Source organism: Cibotium barometz, chromosome 49, assembly GCF_041138505.1.
Source record: "Cibotium barometz isolate CiBa-2024 chromosome 49, ASM4113850v1, whole genome shotgun sequence".
Lineage (NCBI taxonomy): Eukaryota > Viridiplantae > Streptophyta > Polypodiopsida > Cyatheales > Cibotiaceae > Cibotium > Cibotium barometz.
Genome location: NC_141094.1, coordinates 6,822,115 through 6,837,905, shown reverse-complemented (window position 1 = coordinate 6,837,905; position 15,791 = coordinate 6,822,115). Strand labels below are relative to the sequence as shown.

The following is a 15,791-nucleotide window of genomic DNA, read 5'->3' as shown; positions in this document are numbered from 1 at the left end:
TTTTGCATAAAGAGAAAATGTTGCACAAAAAGTTTTTAAGTTGTTCATGTTTAAAGGTCAATTTTCAAGCATGTTGCAACATACAATACTTTTAGAACTCCCTACATATTCATATTTTAACACACTATCACTGGGGATGATGGATAAAAAAGCTAGGCTTAATGAGTTTTTTAGTTTTTCTCTATGATTGTGGCAACACTCATCGATAAGTTTGCCACTACATTGAAAAACTCATTAAAAATTATTTTCTTTGAATCTCTCGTTGTACGTACTTTTAAATTGGACCTTTTTTATGGACATGAAAAATATTAATCTTTACCTATCAATGCATGCAACAAAGTACATTTTTTATATGCTCACTTCATTTATAGGCCTTTAATATATTAAATGATCACATGCAAAGTAAAAGTTTACTTTATAAGCCATTGATCTTCGATACATTAAAAAATTACTAATTTGAAAGGTCTATCTATGTTTTAAAGTTACAGTCAATGATAATGAGTATTTGTCTTCGTGTGGATTGAATTTTTTGAACGTTCGACAATTTTCATGTATAAGAAACTCTTCATATTTATGAAACAATGCTAGTAACTTACAAGTATCTTGCAATCAAACATATCCTTTATATATATAAAAAAGTGAATGATGTTTATTAGTTTAGTTTCATGGCTTGGAGTGTTTATGTGGTTTGTTATTATGAAAGCACATCATCTCATATTCTTTATGCTAGTGAGAGGCACTATCATTGAAAAGTTAAAGAAGCAAAAGTCTATGCATAATGTTATAAACAAGTGAACTTTGAAAGCACATCATCACATATTTCTCCCTATAGAAAAAATAGAGGCAAAAATCTATCTAGAATGTATTGGAGCTTGAAAGGATTTACTTTGAGGTGAAACAAGTTCATAACTTGTGAATGCATACAATATTTACTTTATTCTCTTGAAAAAATGGAGATAACCACAAATTTAAAAATTTCTAGATCATTCCTCCAATGGTGAGAAGAGTGTACATGAATGAAAGACAGTTGAAGAGGGAACTCCATGAGGGAGGAAAAGTATACAAGTTGAAGGAGAAGGAATGCATGAGGTTGCACAAAGGTGTGTTTTTAACGAAGCAGGCAATGAGGCATCACCATTGGCTAGGTAGTGAACACATGGGGTGCATGAACCAAGGAGGAAAATTAAAAATTGCTGATGCAAGTGAAAATATAGCTTGGAGGTAGAAGTCCTTACATGTGTGGCTCTATGGGAAAAAGGGTGTACAATGGCAAAAGTGTGTGGACAAGAAGTAAGGGTAAAGTTAATTCAAAAGGAAGTGTCTCTTAAGTGTTTTGAATGCCTCTGTTTTTAAGGATAAAATCATATTGTTTGTTTAAGATAGCATTGTGCCTCCTGTTGCAAGGTACGCGTGTGTGATCAGTAAAGAGATACCTTAAATGCAAATTCATGGAAAACAAGAGTGTGTGCTTTGATGTGGAGGACAGAGTACCCATCCAAGGTCACCAAACGATGCCCATGTGAAAAATTTAGTGGGCGATGGTGAGGTATACAAACATGACAAGAAGAGCCTACCCTAGCCAAACGATCCATAAGACGAGATTGAGTTGCAAGAGATGGAACTTGAACCTTGTATAAGAGCTATGACACACACAAACGGTTACATGGAAACACGTTAACAGTAGAGATCTGCCAACTGAAGTGCAAGGTATGGGACCTGAACCTACGTTCTCTTGGTTAGGAGCCTGATGAGCGAATGGCTACAGTACTAGAGAGAGAGAGAGAGAGAGAGAGAGAGAGAGGGGGGGGGGTCCATCATTTGGCGTGTGTTGCGTTTGAAAACTGGCCTTTCTCGTGGGGACGGCTTCAGGGTTCCCAGTGGGCAGATTAACAACTAATTGGAATCATTGACAAGGAAGGTACCACCTTCCTTCAATCAGGAAGGTACTACCTTCCCTGGTTGAAGGTACTGTGTACTGCAGGTCACCCGTGCAGTACCTCTAGCACAGGGTTATACGATGAGGCCAGGGGGTTGTTAGCAATTATACTTCTCTCTTGCAGCCTAGGAAGCGTCTTGAGTTTCACCACGACCCTGCATCATGAGCAGGGAGCACCTCTTGGAGATACCTCCGCAAGCTGAGTCTTTTGCCAAGATCAGTGTGAGGAAGCTGGACCGTTTTGCTGAGGACACGGGCGTGCCCATCCTTAAGGGGGTGTCCCTGGACATCCCTGCGGGCGCCGTTGTGGGCGTCATAGGGCCAAGCGGCAGTGGGAAATCAACGTTTCTGCGAGCTCTCAACAAGCTATGGGAGCCTCCGGCAGACTCCGTCTTCTTAGACGGAGAGGACGTGACGGGTCTCAACGTTATTTCTGTACGTCGTAGGGTAGGCATGCTCTTTCAGCTGCCGGCAATGTTTGACGGTAATGATCATGCCTGCTGCCTTCATCACATGCGCCTTAGCCGTTTGCATATCAAAGGAGATGATTCTTTGAGACTAATTCTGCTTGCTTTTGTGCAGCTGCTATAATTTATTTAGTCTGTTTTGATGCACAGGAACTGTAGCTGATAATGTGAGGTATGGGCCGAGTCTTTGTGGGGATAAGATAGATGACTCGAGGGTGGAAGAGCTTTTGAAGCTTGCAGATCTGGATCCGTCTTTTGCTTCAAAGGCAGTTGTGGGTCTGTCAGTGGGGCAAGCCCAGAGGGTGGCTTTGGCGCGCACGCTTGCAAACGATCCTGAGGTGGGACGTGTATGTGTGTTTGAAAGAGAGATAGAGAGAGAGAGAGATTAATTAGTGATTGATCTCATTAATACTGTGGCGGCTTAATTAATGGTGGTTTTATGAAGGTCCTGCTGCTGGATGAGCCCACAAGTGCCTTGGATCCGATATCCACCCATCACATTGAAGACGCCGTGAGCACCCTCAGCAAGAAGGGCCTCACCATCGTCATGGTCTCCCATAGCGTTAAGCAGGTCCAACGAATTGCCTCCCTTGTTTGCGTCCTGGTCAACGGCGAAGTAGTGGAAGTTTCAGGGGCAGATGAGCTTGCCAATTCAGCCCATCCCATGGTCAAGCAATTCCTCGAAGCCAGCTAAACAGTAATCTTTCGGTAGAATACACAGGATACATAGAATAATGCAACGTGATATAAATGCCTTTTTAATTACTGTGTTCCTTAAGCAGAAGCTTGTGAGACAAGAGTTATGTTCGAGCTCCTAATGAACATTGTACCAGTGAACATTGTATCATGGACTTGTCCTAGTGAACATTTTATCATGGACTTGTGAATTTGATTCGAGCACTTTGGTACTGAGCATATACGATTTGATTTTTAAACTTTGGCATCCACTACGAGCACTTTGCATATTTATACATATATTAATTTGATATGGGTTGAGAGTTAGTACACTTCTCCTAAAAAGTTACAAGGGCCAAAGAATGTGCCCTTCATTAGAAGAATGCTTTTGTTCTAGTACACATTGTACAATGAATTTGTGGATTTAATTCGAGCACTTTGATACTCCATCTGAGATCAGTTCTAAAAACTTTGATTTGAGTATTGTTTTGTTTCAACAAACTGATTTTGAAGCTTTATAACATGCAGATTTTATCAATAGGTAGCAAAAGTATATACACACTTTCTTGTAAAGACACAATTAATACATGTGTAAATATATATATATATACATACATACATACATACATACATACATACATACATACATACATATATATATATATATATATATATATATATATATATATGTATGTATGTACACACACACAATATATATTTATACGTGTGTAGATGTGTATACATATACATGTATAAATAAATATATTATAAACATTTAATATAATCACACTTTTATGTGGATAGAGAGTTGGTACACTTCTCCAAAAATTACAAGACCCAAGGAATGTGTCATTCCTTGAAATAATACCTTTTCTCTTGTAATAATAGTACTGTAGATTTGTGAGTTCATTTTGTGTAATCGAATTCTCACCGTATATTGTATCTATTTTATTAAAACAACAACTTTGTAGCCATATAAGCTTGGTAAGTTTGATTTTTGTAAATTGAAATTCTCATAGTAAGTATTATGTGCTCCATAATTTAAAGAAAATTGATTCTACAGCTCTCTGAAAAGCTCGTTGGCTTTAGGATTGTTTTTTCAAATCTAGTAGAGCATGAAACATAGAAAACATGGAAAAGATCATACACATCCGACTTCTCTTTGTAGCCATAGCTTGGTAAGTTTGATTTGTAAATTGAAATTCTCATAGTAAGTTTTATGTGCTCCATAATTTAAAGAAAATTGATTCTACAGCTCTCTAACAAGTTCGTTGGCTTTAGGATTGTTTTTTCAAATCTAGTAGAGCATGAAACATAGAAAACATGGAAAAGATCATACACATCCCCGACTTCTCTTGACACAAGCCAACACCCTTGAAAGGAACTCTATGTAATATTGAGGTAATATTAATATGGCCATGTCTCATTGTTTGGAGGCGTAATGACAAGGCATGCCCGAGAATCATGAGATGGACTACCAAACTTGAAAGGTCTTACTACCTATTGTGCTATTCATATACTCATGCAATGATTCACAAAAGCATAACAAGATGTTGATGCCCATTATGTACTACATAATTAGAGCTAATGCTTTATCATTTAATGTTCCATGAAATAAACAATGGTTAAGGTTAAACAAATTTCACCACATAATCACGTAGTCCACTTTACCTCACGAGCCTTCATCATCATCTCTTTCAGTGCTTAAGAGGTAGTTTTCTTATCTGGTTAAGTAAGATCCTTTCATTGTCAATCTCATGTGTGTCCATGTGCATGCATACATGCTTAAAATCCTTTGAATTACACTAAAATTTGAATGCATAGCATGCAACCATGATGATTACATCAAGGCCAATAGTTGCACTTTGGCGCTTTAATTGCTTAGCCATTTTGAGATTACTTTCACCACATCACGAGCTCACCTATATGTATGAAGGATGAGTTATCATTTTGAGATTAATGTGTTTAAAAGGGAATAAAAATTTGCCCTAGGTACTCAATATTTGAAAAATCCTAACTTGGGAATGAGACTAAAGAGAAATGATAAATCAAGAGCTCAAAGACGGCACTGAGTGAAAAAGTAACATGAAGAGAATAAAGAAACATTTATGTATGTTGTTAAAGAAACATTTATGTATGTTGTTAAAGAAACATTTATGTGTTGTGAAGACTATGAATAGCTCTAAGGGTATACTCTTCATGTTGTGAGTTTCACCCTTTGGAAGCATACAAGCTTAGCTAGCTAGAGGAGCACCCTTATGAACCCTAAAAATGGTCAAATGGTTCAAAATACTAAAGAAACTTTGTGTGTGGTATACATGGAAGCAAGAAGCACTCTTACTAACCCTGACAATGGTCAAATGTTTTAAAATACTAGAGCAACTATGTGGTATATATGAGAGCAAGAAGCACAAGTGTGACTCTAAAAAAGTGGGATCTATGTAAAAATGGCACCACCGAAAAATGGAGACTAGAACTATTTTGTGTTACCCGCGAGATAGAGTAAATAACTATCTTGACACATGGTGTTTAAGTTAAGACCTTACTTTATCCTTTCCAAAGCATGCATCATTGGGTCTTACTTTAGAGCTGCAAACTGTAACTTTTCTATGTGGATGTGCGAGCTTGTTCCTCGTGTCCTCACTCCGTTGTCACACACCAGAATGCTCTCTATGCCTTTATAGATGGAGGCAACAAGATATGGTCCTTCATAATGGTTCTCTCTCACAAAAGGTGGGGAAAGAAGAAGAATACAATGGAAAACCCACACTCAAACCTATTCAAACAAGCATCCATCTAGCATGTAAGAATGCAATAGCATGCAAGAAAGTAATAAGAGGGAAGAAGAGGACCTCACAAGTAAGAAGAGCATGCAAGCAAGTAAGAAGAAGGAAGAAGAGGAGCTCACAATTAAGAAAAGCATGCAAGCAAGTAAGAAGAGGGAAGAAGAGGAGCTTACAAGTAATAAGAGCATGCAAGCAAGTAATAAGAGCATGCAAGCAAGTAAGAACAAGGAAGAAGAGGAGCTCACAATTAAGAAAAGCATGCAAGCAAGGAAGAAGAGGAGCTCACAATTAAGAAAAGCATGCAAGCAAGTAAGAAGAGGGAAGAAGAGGAGCTTACAAGTAATAAGAGCATGCAAGCAAGTAATAAGAGCATGCAAGCAAGTAAGAACAGGGAAGAAGAGGAGCTCACAAGTAAACTATTGCAAGGGAGTAATTAATGTGACTAGTTTTCACACTAGGCCAATCAACCTTAAAAATGGACCAGCCTTTATTACTAGTCTTTATTACTAGTCTTAAGCAACTAGTCTTAAGCAACTATGTACATAGAGTTTATAGACTTTCCCTGTTTGATATTAAGCACATGTTACAGTTGATTCATATATTCCATCCCCATCTTACAAAAGGTAAAGTGCTCATTTCCAAGGGTAAGATGGAAAACTTTAAGCGCCTTATGATAGGTAGGGCAGCAGGTGAAACCATGTTAGCTTATGATGTGGCTTAGCATGCCCCATCCATATATCACCTAAGTCAATGGTGAAGTAACACCATCAAGGTGGAAAGGTGTGGATGGTCCAAGATACACCATGATGTTGATGGACATGCTAAGTGGTATGATTCAGGAACTAATCCATAGCCAAAAGTATGAAAAAGTGATAGGATGCTTTGGGTAGCCCTAATGGTTGGCAGTGTGTCAATGTAGCATGAAAATTGATAGTAGGTGACAGAGCTTCTTCATGTCAGGCCTTTGTTGGTTGATGTGGACCCTTCAAGATTAGGTAGTGAGCGTAGAAGTGGTCTACACCCTGGGATTGGTGAAATGAGAACTAGGATGATTTGCATGGGCAAAGCGACATGTGAGTATGTTTGGAGCTCACAACACGATGTTGAGAGATGAGGCTTCTAATTCATGTGTGAAATATTGGCCAACAACGTAAGGTTGTGCTAGTGATAAATTAGAGTCAAAGCAGAGGTTACGTGCATGGAAGCTTCTTAGAGGTTTCTGTAAGTTTGAGAGTTCTCTAGGTGATGGGTTGTACCATGGGCCTCGATTATGCCTACCATCATCTCCCCCCTCCAAAGATGTACTTGTTGGGGGGTTGGCCTTGATGACGAGGCTATATATAGGTGCATGTATTTGTTTCTATCATGAGATGCAAGAAGTGAAAAACATTGTGATGCCAGTAGTGAAATATGTAGGTGACATGCATGGGTAATGGGAGGAAGGTGTTCCCGTATGTGCACACTTCTTTAACACAAAGACTTCTCAAAATCCACTACTTTCTTTCACTTTCTTTGGCATTTACATGACATTCCTTTTCTTGGGGAGTCAAGATTATTACATGGTTTGGGGCAGATGGGCGTTTCTCATGGTTGTGAATGGAACTAGGTGCTCTCTATGGCTCGAGGGATTTGGTGTAGTTATCAAGCATGTGGGATAGAGGTATTGAGGATTGAAGACAAGGCCACTAAAGGTTCCTATTGATTTGAGGAAGGTTCGGGCGATGGGGCATACCATGGGCCACATATGGTGGGCTAGGCTTACACCTACCATGGTCCCCCCATCTAGAAATGTACCTAGAGGGTTGTTAGTGAATGAGGCTCAATATAGGTTTTCTAAATAACAATTCCTACATAAATTTTATATGTATAGCCGGTGTTTATATTGCAAGTGGTGTGAATGCGCATTGGGAAAAAGGTGGGCTGGTGTGTATAGAAGCTTATTCCAATAAAAACTAATGTATTGCTTTCTTTGATACTTTTCATTGTGCTTTCTTTGACTCTTTTTTCAAGTAGCTTGTGTACCATACCTTGGGACAAGAATTTTATACTAAATGTGGGCCCGTTAAAGATTAGAATTGGGATGAATGAGTCACATGGGGTAGAACCTCTTTGTGAATAGCAAGACACGGGACCTATGTGAGTACATGTAAGCAATGTACCTTGCTTGTTGGGTCTTTGCAAAAGCTTTAGAGCTGGTTGGTAATGGCTTCAACCCAATTTGGCGGTTGAATAGAAAGCAGCTTGGTGAGGATGGTGGACACCTTGTTATGGGCAATCTTGAGTCTTGTTGGTGAGTGACTCGAAGGTGAGAACATGAGCCAGTGGCACCCATTCTCGGATAACCATGTCATCAAAATGGAATTAAATTTAGTCCCATTGGAATCAAGGTCATTGGCGAGAGTAGTTGATCACCTTTCAATTATCCGATCACCTTTCACCTCCAAGTTTGCTCTTCGAATCGGGTCGTTTGTTGCAGGGACCGACGAGCATAGCGAAAAGCTATTGGAGGGAGTCCAAAGAAAGTTGGAAGAGCTTGCCGACCCGCATTCGCGGGCTTCTACCGTTCAATTCCACCAACCGAGACCTCGATCATGGCTCCTTCTTGTTAGCCTCGAATTTTGGCACCAAAAAAAGCTAAAAGAATGTGGTTCTACATGGATAAAATTCATTATTTTATCAAGCTTTGTTGGCATTTATTCCTTCATAAAATTTCATTGCAATATTTTAATACCACTTTGTAATTGATGGCATTTTTAGTGGGTGTGTAAAATTTGTTAAATGCCATACACATTTTTCTCTTGACTTTGGTTATAGCATAGAAATCTTAGCCATATAAGCAAAATAAAGCCTCAAATTTGCAACCTTAGGATATATACAAGTTGTATGCTTTTTGAAATAATAAAATATCAAGAAAACGTAGTTTGGGTGGTTGGAGAAGTACATGACTCATGAAAAGAGGTTGTGACTCTTCTTTTTTCACTCTCTTCCACTTTATTGCTTTATGCATATGCATTTCCTCTCTCAAGCTTTGTGTCAAATCAAGTCTCCTTTCCACCTCTTCCTATGGTAGCTAACCTTGGTAATCCCACCCTCGATAACAATGTGGGAAGCCAAGCCAATCTTATTGGTCTAGTCAATCTTACTGGTCTAGGCAATTCTCCTACTAGCACAGAATCCCTTTCCACCGTGCTGGGGCCAAGTCAACGTTAAGCTTCCAACCTTCAAAGGATCATCCACTAAGGAAGTGGATGACCACATCCGATGGTTCATCTCCATCTGCAAGCGCTGGGGCCTTGAGCAGGAGGATGCCTTCTTGGTTCTCTTTCCATTCACTCTCCAAGGTTTTGCAAACAAGTGGTTCAGTCAATTTCTAATCGATCACTTTGTAGACTAGACCACTCTCTGAAGAACACCTTTCTCTGCACATTCCATCCTAGTAACTATGAGGACCACATTCTTGAAGAGTTGGGGAAGCTACAACTACTACCAAGGGAAAGGGTGTAAGAAATTGTGACACGGACCACAGTGCTGGTGGCCCACTTACCGACTTACCTTGGTGACTTCATAGTGCATCAGTGGGTGACATAGGCCTGGCCCAGGTCCACTGAATACAAGATTAGAGAGAGCCGGCCCACACCAACTACGTTGTTGGAATTCCAAGAGCTAGCCTCTCAACTTGAAAATGTGAGCGTGATGTGGGCTCTGTACATCCAACAATGACACAACTGGATGACCCAGTGGCTTAGCTGAAGTAGGAGCTGGAGGCACTCAAAGTGTGCTAGAAAACTCTGAGCGAGGAGAGTACCTTGCTCCAACTCAAAAGGGATATTGAAGAATTGAATACTCATCCAAGAAGGGCATGTGGTGTGCTATATGCCAATCACTTGGACACATCGTCCAAGAATTCCCAAAAAGGAGGTACTGCTCCTTTTGTGAAAAAGGATGACATGAAGACAATGATTCCTACTACCTCAAGGGGATCCATCAATGTCATCAGCAAAAGCTCCTCATCTTGAAGAATTGAACACTCATTCAAGAAGGGCATGTGGTGTGCTATATGCCAATCACTTGGACACATCATCCAAGAACTCCCAAAAAGGAGGTACTGCTCCTTTTGTGAAAAAGGATGACATGAAGACAATGATTGCTACTACCTCAAGGGGATCCATCAATGTCATCAGCAACAAGCTCCTCATCTTGCCTCGATAGCCCGTAACCTTTCCCATTATGCTACAATTGCCATTTTTCATTCCACAAAAATTTGAGGCTAGTGCCTCCTTGCTAACCCATTCCCTCCCCCTTCCTCAGGTTACCTACCTTTCACCACCCACCCCTAATCCTCCTACACCAACCACCATGGCAATTGTTGTGAACCATCCTACTCGGCCTCCCCAACCTCGCCCCGCTCATTTGCTCTACAGATGTGGGGAATATGGTAATTACCAAAGCCATTGCCCACTTTCTCTAAAGGTTCTCTGCCTTGTAGGCATTGTCTCGAATCCAAAGATCATTATACTCGGGATTGTCCCAAGCAAAGGGCATCCACTTCCTTAGACTTCACATTTCCAATCCCAACCACCTACTTAGTCTTTGTAGGACATCCTTCGTCCATAGGACATCCTCCGCCAACTTGCCAAACTTCCTCTCCCACCCTTGGAGTGTCTATCACACCCACAACACCCACTCATGAGGATCCACCATCCTCCATAGTGGTTAAAAGCCGAAGCCACCAAGGATTGCACAGCCAATACAGTGGCTCCGTTCTCATACAAGCACATCCTTGTGGCACGGTTCTTATACAAGCACATCCTTGTCCACTTCGATTGCCCCTTGGAAGTCACCAGTGATGACAAAGGCTCCCTTTTCATCAATGAAGTCACCACTACCGTATTGTGAGAAGCTATAAGATCTTCCACTGCAAGTCATGTGCTTATTACTCCCGGGCCAATGGGCATGCGGAAAGCACCAACAAAGTGCTCTGTCACTTACTATGCAAGATGTATCAACACCCCAGTCATTGGTCGGAGGCCCTCCTCGGAAACTTGTGGGCTTACAGAACCGCCTTCAAAGCCACAACACACCACAATCCCTTTGAACTGGTCCACAACGTGGAGGCCATTGGACCCTTCAAATTCAACCAAGGTTCCCACCGCGTAGGGACGTCCCGCCAAGATGACACTACCCTCAGCACTTCAGTGCCTTGCCTGACCATCCTAGACAAAACCTGGGCATTAAAAAACCCGGCTTTGGAGGTGAAACAAAATAGAACGAAAGCATGGCATGACTGCCCCATCTCAGGAAGCCCCCATTCCAAAATGACCAGTTGGTCTTTGTGTACCAAGACCGTTATTTGAAACAAGGAAAGAAGCTCGTCGTCCCAGCTTGAGAAGGACCATTTCTCATCCACCAAATTCTTCCTCACGACATCGTGCAGCTCTAAACTTTGGATGGCCTGCTTCTCCCACCACTGGTCAACGGCTCGAGGATCAAGGCTTATCGCCCCAAAGCCTCCCTTGCACCCTTTCCTTCACCATAGGCCCCCCCCCCTACCCCACCCCACCAAAAAATAAATAAAAAATCCAACTACTCCCGAATGTGCTCTGGTTGTTCTGCCAACCCCCGTTCCATCCTCCTTGGTTCATCCGCCAACCCTTTCCCCCTTTGTTTCATCCGTCAACCCCCTCTCTCTCTTGTTCCACCGCGTCTACCAGCCCCTTGGTCCGTAAGGTTCTCCCACTCACTTACCCCCCCTTTTCCACTCGTCCGCTAGCCCTCGTCGCTATATCACACGGTGCATTTATTAAGTGCCTCAGGTGGGATCGATGGCTGAGACGAGCGCGCGATTCTCGGCCATCCGATCCCATGCGATCTAAAACTAAACTAGGACGCGCAATCGACGGTGGCTGAGACGAGCGCGCGATTCTCGGCCGTCGGATCACTTGTATGCAAGAACTAAACTAGGACGAGCGCAGCGCGAACTAGGAGAAAATGGATCGTACGTCTGAGATGATCCCGCGATTCCTGGCCATCGGATGACACCGCTAATACCTAGCGACCTGTCGCTATCCTGCAGCCGCCCCAGTTCACAAGGAACTGCGCGCTCGTCGTCCTGCACGTCCGCCGTACCTGCAAAGGAGGCTGTAACGTCCGCCAAGGCAGAAGTCCAAGTTACGGCGGTGATACATCGAGCGACGAGGCACATCCTCCCTCCCTTAGCTGTCAATCAGACTATATCACACGGTGCCTTCTTCTTGCATTCCTCCTTGACGTTTTTTTTTTATTTCTTTGGAACGTTCAAGTAGCTTGACGTTTTTTTTCAAAATAGATTACACACTAGTTTAGTACACAATCGTACTTTATCCCTAGTTTACTATACAAACAGACCCAGTTTGAAAACCAGCCTTCTTTTAATGATGGTGCTTATTGCATGCATGCTTATAGTTTGAAAATCAGCCTTCTTTTAACGATGGTGCTTATTTATCCCTGGTTTACTATACAAACAGACCCATTTTGAGAACCAGCCTTCTTTTAACGATGGTGCTTATTGCATGCATGCTTATAGCCATTCTTGTGTTCACTTATTGCCATGATTAATGTCTTCTTGTCATGCATGTGTTTAGTAATATGTAACCATGCATACATGACACACTTAAAGCTTCAACCTAGTTTAACCCTTGTGCACATATTCTTGTAGTCTTTCTTTTTGCTAAAAGTATGTGGTACCAATTTGTGTATGTCACCTCTTTATATTGATGGTGAGTTCGGTACTCATTGCTATTAGATGCCACTTGCAAACCCTCTTTATGAGGAGATAATTCTTCCTTCTGGGAAACTTGCTCGGCAATGTCGAGTCTCAGATACGTGTCCTAGATGGAACACGAACTATATCAAGAGAATTCATATGATTCGCCACTTGAAAGTCGACCATGGCTTAGAGGTGGATATCCCACTTCAAAAGACAGGACGCCCCTTGGGTGGTGGAATGCAAGGAGCTTCAAAGAGTGCTGCAAAGCAATCACAGACAAGGTTTCTAGATGCAAAACGTAAATTTCAAATCAACATGAAAAACAATGAAAAGAAACAAAGACTTTTGGCTGAAGATGCTTGGGAAAAGAAAGCTCCTACCAACTTGTCTAAGAGAGCCTACAACATGCAAAAGGAAGCATTCATCGAGGGATTTGTTGCCAAGGGCATGGAACAATACATGGAGAACAAGGAGAAACGCATGCAAGGGATTGAACGGCGCATTAAAGAGGGATATTCCAGACATGTGAGATTTTCTCTTGTCCTATTAACCTTAATTGTGAAATATATTTATACCATGAATATTATTAAGCTCTCATTTTGCATCTTGTAGCGACACCAAAAAGAAAGTGATGATTCTGACAATGATGATGGTGAAGTGGGTTCTCAACGGATGGAAAACCTCGATGAGGACGTATTGACAAGCGGCAAGGATGAAAATCAGAAAGAGTCTCCTCCTTTGGTATGCAAGATATGATTTTTTGTTTTTTTAACTTGTTCATTGTTTGTTATCTTTACTCTCATAACATGCCACTCTCTTGAAGGGCTCTCTTGATGAGGCGAACCATGAGCATGTGGCTCCATCTCAAGTGAAGAAGAGACAAAAGTGTGTTGTTTTTTCTCCTTTGAAGGTAAGAGATGGATGTACTAGTTGGTATGAGGGCTTCTGATGTACTAGTTAAGTAGAGGGCTTCTTTAAAAACATGGTACTAACCTTAAATTGTATTTACCATGAAACTTCGTAATCTTCCAATTCATAAGACTCGATCAAAGAAAAATGTTCAAATCCATGATAGTGAAGGCTCCTCACATGGAAACAAAATAATCGATGACGAAGTGTCGATGAGAAATGTGGAATTCGAGGGAAAAGCCTCCCTTACAACGGTATGAAAATACATCTCTTCAACCTTTGTACTACTTTGAGGTTGTTTTCCTTACACTAAAATACATAAATATGCTTTATTTCTTGTTTCCTCACTTTAGGAGAAAATTGTCAACAAGGAGGCTCATGTAGGACTCTCTAAAAAAAGTAAGAAACGGAAGAAGGTAAGGGGTGGAAGATGTCTCTTCGTACACAATTTAAGAGTAGGATTTATTTCAAATACCATGGCTCCTTATGTCAACTCTTGTTTGTTTGAACTTGAAGGGGATGGCTTGCAATGTAAATGCAACTTATTTTGATATTAGCTCTCCGAGTGAGAGTAAGCCTTCAAATGTAATAATAACAATATCCACTAGTGACATTAAGACGCACAATGTCTTGGGCAAGGTAAAAGATCTAAGTGCGGTCTATGAAAGGTATACTTTTTATAACTCTATGGCTTGAATATTGAATTATCTTATCATATGCATGGTTTTAAGTTACGCAAGGATTGATTTTTTGGTTGTGTAGACTTCAACACGGAGTGACTATTCACTTACACTCTACACGTTGGGGATTCATTGCCGAGGTGGATGTGCAATTAGCCAAGTCAATCATGAATGTGGAAGCGTCTACTCGTGTGCTTAACCTATTTGCCATGTCGGTAAATTTTTCAATTCTGAAATATAGCTTTTGGATTTGCAGCTCAAAGATGCGTAAAGCATGTTCATTTTGTAGGTGGATGGAAAAAACCCTACCTGTAGATGCTCTGGAGAAGGTTACATTCGTGGATAGTTTGTGGTATGACTATGTGGCTTCACGGCGTCCAACGAGGAATACTTCCTTGCAGAATTTCTTTGGACATATTGATCTGAGCAAGCATGTGTTCTTGTTTCTACCTCTAGTACATAGGTAAGGTCAATACTTTACTCATATTGATGCATGTGTTCTTGGTTTTGTCATGAGTAGACAAAGCACTCACAACTTCATGTTTCTTAGGCACCACTGGACTCTTTTTGTGGTCTATAATTCCCACAGCATGAAGGTGAGAGGCTTGTCATCGAGAAAAAATATTCTCCTTCACCTAGACTCACTGCATGTAGGGAATTCGGGCGAGTATGTTTCCATTGTGCAACGGTAAGACAAGAGCTTTACTTTGAAGTTCATGAATCCATAATGCTTGGGTAAATTCGGGCGAATATGTTTCCATTGTGCAACGGTAAGACAAGAGCTTTACTTTGAAGTTCATGAATCCATAATGCTTGGGTAAATGCTAGCTAACATTTTACATGTATATATTTGTAGAGTTCTTGAGTCAATTTCTTCAAGTTGCACACATGGACCATTTACAAGAGTCTCTTGCATGCCCATCCACTGGGTTTGAGTTGAAGTGTATAGAGGTATGTGAAAATTAATTTTGGCTTTGAATATTGAGACATGATATATATAGCATGATATATGGCATTTTTTGGATTCGATCAAATGAGACATACGTATGTAAACATTGTAGGTGCCAAAACAACCAAACGTAATTGATTGCGGATTTTATGTAATGGCATTTATCAAGAAACTAATCGATGGGAGCCTTATACATACACCTCCAAAGCATTGGGTATCCACATGCTTATTAAAAAGCTTCCTTATGAAATCTCTTGCTATGTATGAGCTAAATGTGAATTTGGTGTTATAAACTCTAACATTGCTTTTTTCCTTGTGTAGCTATCAAAGAAGTGGTTCGACCATGGATACGTCATGAAGTTGAAGGATGAGTTCAATTCTTGGCTTAGCCATGTAGTGGATGAGCATCTGTCCTTACCATCGTGACCTTAGTTTGCTATGTTAGTTTTTTGTCAATGGATGGCTTATGCCATTCCATGATATATGACATTTTATGTTAAGTTGGGATTTTATAGTTCGCACAAAATTGAATTTCGAGATAAGTTGTGCACGATTTGTAAGGCTACACTTCCATGGAATGCTAAATGTTTTGGTTGGAATGCTACATGTGTCATTGTAGTACTTATTTTTGGTTTTAGGGTTGA

General features: G+C 40.8%; 2 protein-coding genes across 4 annotated transcripts; both read left to right on the top strand.

Moving 5' to 3' along the window:
• The first annotated feature begins 1,913 nt into the window (after positions 1-1,913).
• LOC147610237 (ABC transporter I family member 17-like) lies at positions 1,914-3,334 on the top strand. The gene is made up of 3 exons (XM_086786476.1): positions 1,914-2,420; positions 2,554-2,741; positions 2,849-3,334. Exons 1-3 carry the CDS (start codon positions 2,099-2,101, stop codon positions 3,095-3,097), a joined length of 759 nt encoding a protein of 252 aa, XP_086642602.1. The 5' UTR covers positions 1,914-2,098; the 3' UTR covers positions 3,098-3,334.
• Positions 3,335-12,423: 9,089 nt separating this feature from the next.
• LOC147610236 (uncharacterized) lies at positions 12,424-15,713 on the top strand. Of its 3 annotated transcripts, XM_086786314.1 has the most exons (12): positions 12,430-13,134; positions 13,222-13,350; positions 13,433-13,519; positions 13,650-13,772; positions 13,872-13,934; positions 14,035-14,186; positions 14,281-14,409; positions 14,488-14,661; positions 14,749-14,886; positions 15,055-15,149; positions 15,260-15,361; positions 15,469-15,713. In XM_086786314.1, the coding sequence occupies exons 1-10, from the start codon at positions 12,646-12,648 to the stop codon at positions 15,131-15,133; spliced, it is 1,563 nt and encodes a 520-aa protein (XP_086642440.1). In that variant the 5' UTR covers positions 12,430-12,645; the 3' UTR covers positions 15,134-15,149; positions 15,260-15,361; positions 15,469-15,713. The 3 variants fall into 3 exon arrangements, with proteins under 3 accessions (XP_086642442.1, XP_086642441.1, XP_086642440.1); XM_086786315.1 differs by lacking the exons at positions 15,055-15,149; positions 15,260-15,361; positions 15,469-15,713 and having other exon boundaries at positions 12,425-13,134; positions 14,281-14,338; positions 14,749-14,885; XM_086786316.1 differs by lacking the exons at positions 14,749-14,886; positions 15,055-15,149; positions 15,260-15,361; positions 15,469-15,713 and having other exon boundaries at positions 12,424-13,134; positions 14,281-14,338; positions 14,455-14,618.
• Positions 15,714-15,791: the final 78 nt, after the last annotated feature.

What these genes read in the sequence shown, in the direction of transcription:
- LOC147610237 (XM_086786476.1), top strand. Translation starts at nt 2,099, where the DNA reads ATGAGCAGGGAGCACCTCTTGGAGATACCTCCGCAAGCTGAGTCTTTT. An exon ending in GCTGCCGGCAATGTTTGACG is followed by an intron (nt 2,421 to 2,553) that starts GTAATGATCATG and finishes TTTGATGCACAG; the next exon opens with GAACTGTAGCTGATAATGTG. An exon ending in CGCTTGCAAACGATCCTGAG is followed by an intron (nt 2,742 to 2,848) that starts GTGGGACGTGTA and finishes GGTTTTATGAAG; the next exon opens with GTCCTGCTGCTGGATGAGCC.
- LOC147610236 (XM_086786314.1), top strand. Translation starts at nt 12,646, where the DNA reads ATGCCACTTGCAAACCCTCTTTATGAGGAGATAATTCTTCCTTCTGGG. An exon ending in AAGAGGGATATTCCAGACAT is followed by an intron (nt 13,135 to 13,221) that starts GTGAGATTTTCT and finishes TGCATCTTGTAG; the next exon opens with CGACACCAAAAAGAAAGTGA. An exon ending in TATGTTTCCATTGTGCAACG is followed by an intron (nt 14,887 to 15,054) that starts GTAAGACAAGAG and finishes ATATATTTGTAG; the next exon opens with AGTTCTTGAGTCAATTTCTT.